The sequence below is a fragment of the Amia ocellicauda genome, chromosome 4 (assembly GCF_036373705.1).
Source record: "Amia ocellicauda isolate fAmiCal2 chromosome 4, fAmiCal2.hap1, whole genome shotgun sequence".
Lineage (NCBI taxonomy): Eukaryota > Metazoa > Chordata > Actinopteri > Amiiformes > Amiidae > Amia > Amia ocellicauda.
The window spans coordinates 45,744,019-45,753,191 of NC_089853.1; the positions used below are offsets into that span (position 1 = coordinate 45,744,019).

A 9,173-nucleotide genomic window follows, 5' to 3' on the forward strand; every position below is an offset into this window, starting at 1 on the left:
AAGATTGTGAGGTTGTATCGTTGGGCAAAGCTCCATGGGAAATAATTTCAATTGCTCTGGACTGAAGATCAAATTTAATAATACCGTAGTTTTGCAGATAAAGGTTCTCCTCACATCTGATATTAACTGTAAATAGGTATCTTAATTTAAGTCAGAAAAGTGTGTAATCAATGTACATTCCCAATATAAGGTAGAAAAGGCCAAAACACATCATTTAAGTGTTTTCTTCTTGTTGTTTAATGAAAATGGCTCTAAATACAAAATTAGAATTTAAAAATATAAAAAAATAAACCTATTAAGCCTCGATTATAAGCCTGTTACAGTAAGGATGCATTTAATTTAAAACACAGACAGTTCATTTCTGAGAGAATAAGAAATACAAATTATGAACATATGCAGCTTATTAAAACTATGTGATTAATTTAGTTTGAAAGGATACAAAGTTCATGCGATGTTACCATCTCACCACAAGAGGGCACACTTTCCTAATAAAACTCTGCAACAAAACAACCTGCTGTCAAAATAATACAGAGGAGAATTATATGGCATTTTCTGTTTCAAGTGGTTTCCCAGTTTCAAGGATGAAAACTGTCCATATTTCAACGATACCTATTTCAACGATAACAGCATAAACGAAAACACCCATTTCACTGACTGATGCATTTCACATAAACAGTGATGTTTTGTTTTTAAATGATATAAATTTTGATTTAAATGAAATAACATTGTTTCAAACATTAATTATTTGAATTACAATTACTATATATACAATATTACATCACTCTTTAAAAAAATACAATCTTTGAGCAAACAGAACTACTATTAAATTACTATTTAAATAGGCAGAAAATCTGATCTCCTTTATTCACAGCATTTACATGGTTAAGTGCAGTTGGTGTAGCTATGTCGCATTGTGAAGAGATGCAATGTCTAACTTTGTTTTGCTTTACCTCCTAGCGGTCCTATTAGAAGAACACTCCTCGATCAACAGCATAGTATTTTGCAAGGTGTGTTGTCTGTAGATATACACAACAACAGAGGCAGCGCGAAAGCTGTTCTCTTTATGTCATTAAAAGATTTTAAGGAGATCTTTAAATACATTTTACAATCACATATTATAAGGCATTAACTGATTGACTGCTTGATTTGTGCTCATGTATTCCTTATCTGGCCTACAAAACATATGTTTCTGTTTTAGTTTTTGTGTGTTTTGTTAATTGAGTCTGTCTACAATAAGCGATGACTGTGCTGCTGACTGGCGCAGCGTTGTGAATGAGTGGAGAGTAGAAAGGAGGGTGTGTTCAGTTTGGTACTGTAGTGTTGAGGTGGCTGGGAGAGGCCTCAGTGGACCGGCTCACTGCTGGACAGTGTTGAGGTTGTTCTGTGGGATATCGCTCTTGTTTTTGAGTGTCTGCAGTCGGGGTCCTGCCTCCACCCCCGGCCTGGGGACGCTCAGAACCAGCTTCCTGGCAAACAAGGGCTCGATCTGCGAGACAACAGAGAGCACAGCGATGGAGGGATGTTACTGATTACTGAAAAGCTTTTGAGTTTATGCCCCCTATTGGAAAAAAGCAGCAAGTGTAGCTGGGTAATTAAGCCTAATATACTGATCCATTATAAGCACTATAGCATTAGGCAAAGGGTGCGTTTTTATTCATTAATATTTGTATTCAAATATATATTAGGCCATATATTCATGCATAGTTCTCTAACTATTGCAGTGTAAAATCTGAAATTTGGAAAACACTGTAGACAAAATGCTGTATTTTCAAAACTGCAATACCAAAGAAAAGAGGAACACCTAAAATACACAAGACTGAGCCAAACAAAAAGAGTTTCCCTTGTTAATAACTTTTCATCTGCTGAGACCAAAAAGGTTTGAAGGGTGATATACGGTTTAAAGACTTCAGTCAAACCAAACGTTATGCTTAAAATTGGATCCAGGCATGCTGTATTGTATCCTTTTAAAGAGACTGTGCTTTGTTTTTAATTGTTTTAGGGTTATCTACAAAAGAAAAGAAAAAATCAAAAGGGAATCACTAGTTTATTACCACCCTTTCCTCCAACATAATTATGGCTTTGATACCTGGGAAGAATGTTCTTTGACATCTCACTTTCATCTTCCAAGATACTGTAAATCTGCAATTAAAACCTAATTCCAAGACGGTCCCTTAGGTCATGTTCCCACCTGCCACAGGCAGCGAGATGAAAGAGCGCCAGAGACACCGAGAACAACTCACACTCTTTGTAGCCAGGCTGCTACACTGTGGCACCACTGCAAAGAGCAGGGGAGACACATTGCAGCGCTGCAAGAGAAACACCTTGGAAACAGATATCTGGATTCCAGATTTTGTCCTTAAATGTTAAGAGCTGCTGCTTCCCCAATAAACACAAGGAAGCGGAAAGAGTGAATCAGTGACAGAGGAACATCAGGCAATGCAAGAGGGGAAATCCATTTTATAGGTTTTCATGTCGTACCATACTGCACAGGGAAACTATAATGCCGACCTGACTGTCACAGAGTGGTTGATTCAGGGCGGACAGCAACTCCACGTCTCGCTAGCAGTGTACTATCATGGTAAATGGACCAGGCACCTCCATAGTCTTCCCAAAGGAGTGACTTACGTGTGCTGTGATGAGCTTCTTGGCCGTGTTCTGAGTGGCGTCAGGAAACTCCTCTCCAAAGCAGAGGTCCATCTGGTACTGTGGAACCGGGCCGCCCCGCAGGTACTGCTGTAGCTCTGCAGAGCAAACAGGATGGAGAGAGGGGAGAATGGGGTAGTGATTGCTGGGTGAGCCCACCTACATGGATCTAAAGCTTTCACTGCAAAGCCCTCCTTTACAGTTTGTTTAGGGGTAATTCATACCAAGGCTACATAAAGGGATACTTCGTTATTTTGTCATTCTAGCCTGATTTCTTACTCATCCAGAGTCATATGAATGCATGGAAACCTTTTTAATTCTGTGTGTCCAGTTTGAAGAAATGTGAATTTATTGTTTCGTTAATTTAGCACAATTGCTGTAAGTCAATGGTTGCAAGATGCTGACTCTCAAAAGCCAACTAATAGGTCTTTTAAATACTCAAAAAGCTGTGTGGAGCACATTTGTACATTAAGTATTTTATACAAGTATATACAAAATCAAAAGTATTTGGATGAATACGTTTAAACGTATTTTTTTTTAACTATCTAGCCAAACTATGCATTTCAGAAACCGTGATGAGGCAGCACAAGAATACGCTAACTCTGTGTGAATAGAAACACAGAGCGAAGACAGAACCAAAAGTAGTCCGTAAATAAGGAAGTTTATGGAAACTCATTTCTTATGATTACCAGTAAATTAACACATTTATTGAACTATTTATTAACTTTTTATATTATTGTAAGACTACAAAAGACAAACAGCCAAGCTTTTGAGTATTTAACAGATATATTAAATGGCTTTTGAGAGTAAGCGATTTGTGACCATTTGCTTCCAGCAATTGTGCTTAGCTAATGAAACTCAAATTTATTCAAACTGGACGCACAGAATTGAAAAAGGTTTCCATGGATTCGCATTACTCTGCGTGAGCAAGACATATAAAATACCAAAGTATCCCTAAGTATACAAAGAACAGCAGTAAAATCTTTATTATTATTATTATTAATGATTATTGATTATGTATTAATTAGCCATTTGATGTACTTGTTGCTCTGCTCTTCATGTTCACTCATGCACACACGTGCAGTACATACCTTGCACGAAGAGCTGCATGTCCAGCAGCTTGCAGGTCTTCTCCCGCTCCAGTTTGTTGGGCCGGTCGTGGTGCTCGGCCAGAGGCCCCCCCCAGTACACCCGGCCCTGGCAGAAGCGCTTGATGAAGACCCCGTCAGGGGCCACCCACACCAGGACGCCCCTCTCCAGGTGTGGCAGCAGGCGGGCCATGGCCTCAGTGACACGGGAGGGGGCCTGGGCACAGGCCGGCGGGGGGAAGCAGACCTGTTCCACTGCTGTGGGGCCGTAGATGCGCTCATTCTCCATCGGCACCGAGCCGTGCAGGATCCAGCAGCCCTCCTGGGTGCTTGTGGTGAAGTCCCGCACCATCCGGCCGTGGTAGAACAGACACACCCGCAGCCTGAAGTCTAATACAGGGATAACACTTGGATGAGCCATGGATAGATTGATCCCACGCCTCTGTCATCGCCAATATTTCAAAACATAAATGAATAAATCAGGGTTACGTGATCACAATATTTATTTGACTAGAATTGTGTCAATAAGTTACAGCAGAGATCATCTTCAGAAGATGTGAACATTTACAAGGATAATCAAGGAGAAGAAAGAGACAACATAGAAGCTGGTCCTTCTTGGTGAACCTTTCTGAAATATTTCAAGGCCTGTTGGTTGGTAATGTCTTTATTTGTGTGTGTGTGCCAGGGGGTCAGATTCTGCGCCTCCTGACTGTAAGACATCAATGCCCACATGCCGTCGGTCTGACTGCCGGGCCTGCGTAGGGTCCTGTACCTGATATCTGGAGCTGTGCTGGGAATGGCAAGGGTTGTAAGTTCACATGGGTTTCAGACTCCTGTGCTCCTGACATCGACCATGAGTAAAACCTCCCCTTCACCTGTCCACCTGCACAACAACACCACCACACTGATTACCCCGCCAGTCTAGCATAGCACATACTCCCCTCAGTCTAGCAAAGCACATTCTCCATTCGCCCGCTTAAAAACCTCCCCGGAGTATTGGCTGCTCTGGTGTCTGCTCATATTCTAGGAGAGGAGGAAATGGTGAGACAGAGATAAATGCATAAAGACAGAAACATCAAAGGCCGTTTGCAGAGATGTCTGGAGAGTGTTGAAGCAGAAGGGGCAGTACTCTTATCTATGTGCCAGGAAATGTGTATGATAAAGCAAGACCCTTAAACTGGAACACAACAGGGACTTGAAAAAGGGCAGCCAACTGAGGCGTGTCATTTTCTGTTCTCTATTCATGTTTTGTAACCTCTGCTACCTTCAAACCTGGTAGGGGGTTGCAAGTTTGAAAGACATAACAATAGAGGAGGAGTCTTTCAGAGCAAGCTAGGAACATTTCTTGTATGACCTCTTGCTGTTACTGCGGCTATACTTTCCATCCTGTTACACAAAGTCATCCACTTTCTCCTGATCCTGTGCTTCCTTTAAACGATTCCCTATCGTGGCACGTGACTGCGGGAGATGAACACGGTAGCCACGGAGATGGTGTCGGGCGCTTACCGCAGTCCGTGGGGACGCTCCGCAGCCGCGAATGGGATTCCGGGGGGGCAGCTGTCTGGAAATGCACGCTGGGATTTTCCATCTTCTCCTTCCAGTCTTGTTCTATCTCCACACCGGGGCTGAACTGTGAAAAGGATCGCAGTCACTTCAGCGGCCTTAGCTAGTGCAGAGAATTGGCCCAGATTGTAACCTCCTTTTCAAACACGCTGCTGAGCGTACAGAACCATCCAGCCCAGTCGATTCACACATCGGAGCCAGTTACTGAGAGATCAGTTGGAATGAAAACCAGAAGCCCCTGTAACTCTCCAGCAGCGGGGCAGTAGACCCTGACACTAGATCAGGCCTCTTTAAAACTCACTGTAGTTCCTCCACAAGCTTTCAATTATCCTATTTCTTTTTATCAGCTCCCTTTGGTCCTTTGATCCCTAGAGCTCATGGCTCCTCACCTCAGTGACCTCCGACGCTGGGGGCTCCCCTAGCTAATGGCCTACAATGAATGACATCGATATTGACTTCAGCAGCAGGACAAGCATCAGCTTAGGACCCCGGGCTGAATAAATGACGGTGGCCTTTACCTGGGAGTGCAGCGGTGGGGGGGCTCCGTGGGGGGTCCCTGGCTGACTGCTGATGAAAACCACGGGGCTGCTGGGAGAATCTGCGAAACGGACGAACAGTGTGAGGCCACACTCAGGGTACAGTACATCCACCTCTACGATAATGCAGTACATGCTAAAACACAGTCCAACATGTTTCTCCTTTTCCACTACCTGTTCTCTTCCCTCCCTCTGGCAGGATCTCGTACACCTTGTAGGGCTCGGAGATGTCCAGCTGGCTGCGCTCGGGCACCTCCTGGAAGTCTGTGCTCTTGTTCAGGGCGCAGCGTAGCCGTGTCTTCCAGGTGGACGGGTCAGCCCTGTCCTTCCCTTCCCGAAACTTCCCCTTGTACACAGCCCAGGCCTGAGACACACACAGCGGGATGCACATATTTTGTAAGCAACACTGATGTTAACGCTTTTAAAAACAAGTGGTTGTTATGTTCTTGTTTTTCCCTGTTGTTAGGGAAATAGTTTTTGGCTGTCCTCGTAGGTGCTGTTTTTTTTTTTCTTTAAACCTGTTGTCATTTTGAAACTGTGTGTAAGACAAACGTGTCCTCTTTATTACAATAAAGACCAGTAAATTGGACACACTCAGTTTCCTTACAAAACACACAGAAGCGCCAAATGCTGTCTCTGTTTTACAACTGCTCCGGGTAGAGTTAGATTTATGGCACAACCTTACAGTTTCACTTTCACTTTTTCCAAATGATTGATTTCTACTGCTCTTCAATATTGAATTTATGTATACTAATCCATGGTTTCCTGAAATAATGATTGACATTAACAAATCCATTAGAGTCAAGTTCTTCATATATACATGTGAATATGAATAAACGTAATGTAGGCTATAGGCTATACAGTATATAAATTGAAGTACTTTTACTTAAGTAATCAACTATCTAATGATACATTAAATAGTTTGTAATATGAATATGAACTACCTAGTCAAAAATAACAGGTCTTAGTTCAAAATGGTTTCAATTAAGACACATATAGCCTAACAACTGTGATTCCCCGTGCAGCTGATTCATTTTTTAATCCAAATACCGCATATCCATTATTTGTAATCGTATGCAAACCCATAACCCCGTTCAATTGCCCCTCGTTGTACCGATTTGCCGGGTCAAACCCCCAATGCGCAGGCAGTGCATCTGAAAGCAAGTGTCCCGCAAAGTGATGCACTTTACCTTGAAAAGTGCGGCGTCTTCATTCTGATTGTAGTCCTGCTTGGCGGCGTGTTTCCAGGGGATCCTGAACATGGTTTTGCTCTGATTTTCCCAGCTCAGTCCTTGGTATATGCCGCTGTCTATCTGGGCAATAAGCCACTCTCTCAGCCTCATATTCCTGCAGTTTTCTTCCATCTTCCAAACGAGAAATGGTGCAAAAGTCAAAAGTGCACGCGTGTAATTAATATAATACCCTGCTCTGTGTATGTGTGCCACAGTCCTTTCAAACCTCCAACAAGGACAAGGACACCCCCATCAAATATGCACTCTAATAATGCTCGTTCATCCTCAAAAGCATTGAATCACAGTTGCAACACAGATACTTACATCAAACCCGGACTGAAATCACGCTCAACACGGTTTGAATGGTGCGTTAAAAAGCGCCCCGCAAAAAGCTGCAGGTTTTCCTGTAAAATGCGCGTTAGAACTGAAAGTAAAAGTGTAAAATAAAACACTTTCGGTTTCGTACGTTTTTTTTACAAAACACGGAAACTTTGACATGTAATTTAGTTACGTGCTGTTACAGCTATTTGCAAGCATGCCTGTACTACAACATCAAACATAAACCTAACTTCTAATAATCATTACAGAGAAAAAATATGATTTAGCTCTTGCGCTTCGGTTGCATTTCCTGGATTCAGTGGGTCTAATGTATATTAGTAGTATGACTGTGTGTGTGTGTATACATACACACGCACACACACCTACACACACACACACACACACACACACACATATATTAGAAAGAAGAAAGTATAAATCATTTTGAAAATGTCTGAAATAAAATTAACCTTTTTCTGGGTTCCAGACAAGTCATGCAGGTCATGGGTTTGTCTAGTCAAAAGTAAACTAGACAGGCGATTTTATTAGATGCCTTGTAGCTCTGCTATATCTATTTTGACCAGGAATATTCTTGATTAGTATAGCAACATCCCCCCACGAAAAACAAAACACAAAACCTTCCTCCTACGTGTCTGGAAAACTCCCACTCCCTGACGTCTGAATTTTGGTCAAGCTGTTTTAATTGGAAAAGGCATACTGGGAAATTTTGTGTTAGTTCAGTAACAGTGTTACAAGCACATCACCCAGAGAGAGATAGTACATGATTAAATGTATCACTATTGTAGTTCCTAAAAATCCTTTACTGTCCCAGAAAGACACCTTTGCTCACTATGTGTCCAGAAGCTTTTCTGTTATTGTCTGGACTTGGTACCTTCTCTGGCTTAGCCTGTGCTTGTTAACTATCTACTGTGGCAATCCTTTGGGGAAGACAGTGTATTGTTAATAGATTCAGCACACGTTTCAAGCCCTGTTGTGCTGTGATAGCAACTTTCCTGGAGTCTGTGACAGAAATCTGCATTGATCTGTGCTTGTATGCTTAATGAGGCCAGTTAACTGAGACTGGGGCTGTGGATTTGCCAATTCTGACACACATAGGAAATGATGAAGTGCTATTTCTCCCCTTGCTGAATAAAGGTTTTTCCCCTTATGTAACCCATTGCACTTACTGTGGTGTCTCTCAAGAAGTGTAGAAAGTGGGTGTGGCTTACCTAGCTCTGCACCAAACCAATTCATTATTGCTTCTCTTTCCTTTAGTATTTCTCCCATGCTTTGTAAATATTCACATCCCACATCCCATAAGCCACTCCTGTGTTTAGTATACCTCAAATACTAATGTGTTGGTAACAATTTACAATAATGGGCAATAATTTTCAATTAATACAAGTATGAACTCCCCAGGAGTAACACATGAATGTCTCATGCATTTTTCTGAAGGTAATCACAATATATAAGCCCTAACCCCAAACCTAGGGCTAAACCAAATCAAAACTTTGACCTCCACACGCATCACATAGTACAAATCTGTACCCTGTTAACAAAAATTGTGAGAAGCCACTTTATAGTATTTATAAATCCAAACGCAATAGGGTACAATTTTGTAAACTGCGAATTTGCGGGTGGGTAAAAGTTTTGATTTGGTAACCCTATCCCTAACCTTGTTAATACATGTGATCAACAGCAGAACTCAGATGAAGGGCATCAAGTATTCATGTGTTATTCCTGTGGTATTCATACATCAATTTATTAAGAATCTGTGCCCATTATTGAAAAGC

The 9,173-nt window shown here is 41.9% G+C and overlaps 1 protein-coding gene across 2 annotated transcripts; it reads right to left on the reverse strand.

Annotated features, from left to right (window-relative positions):
- Window positions 1-15: 15 nt before the first annotated feature.
- Window positions 16-8,138, reverse strand: irf10 (interferon regulatory factor 10). 2 transcript variants are annotated; one of them, XM_066702526.1, is made up of 9 exons: window positions 7,387-8,137; window positions 7,021-7,194; window positions 6,005-6,194; window positions 5,813-5,892; window positions 5,238-5,361; window positions 4,504-4,614; window positions 3,735-4,121; window positions 2,626-2,741; window positions 16-1,486 (listed from the first exon to the last, which is right to left on the reverse strand). In XM_066702526.1, exons 2-9 carry the CDS (start codon window positions 7,192-7,194, stop codon window positions 1,355-1,357), a joined length of 1,314 nt encoding a protein of 437 aa, XP_066558623.1. In that variant the 5' UTR covers window positions 7,387-8,137; the 3' UTR covers window positions 16-1,354. The 2 variants fall into 2 exon arrangements, with proteins under 2 accessions (XP_066558623.1, XP_066558622.1); XM_066702525.1 differs by having other exon boundaries at window positions 7,021-8,138.
- Between the last annotated feature and the right edge of the window lie 1,035 nt (window positions 8,139-9,173).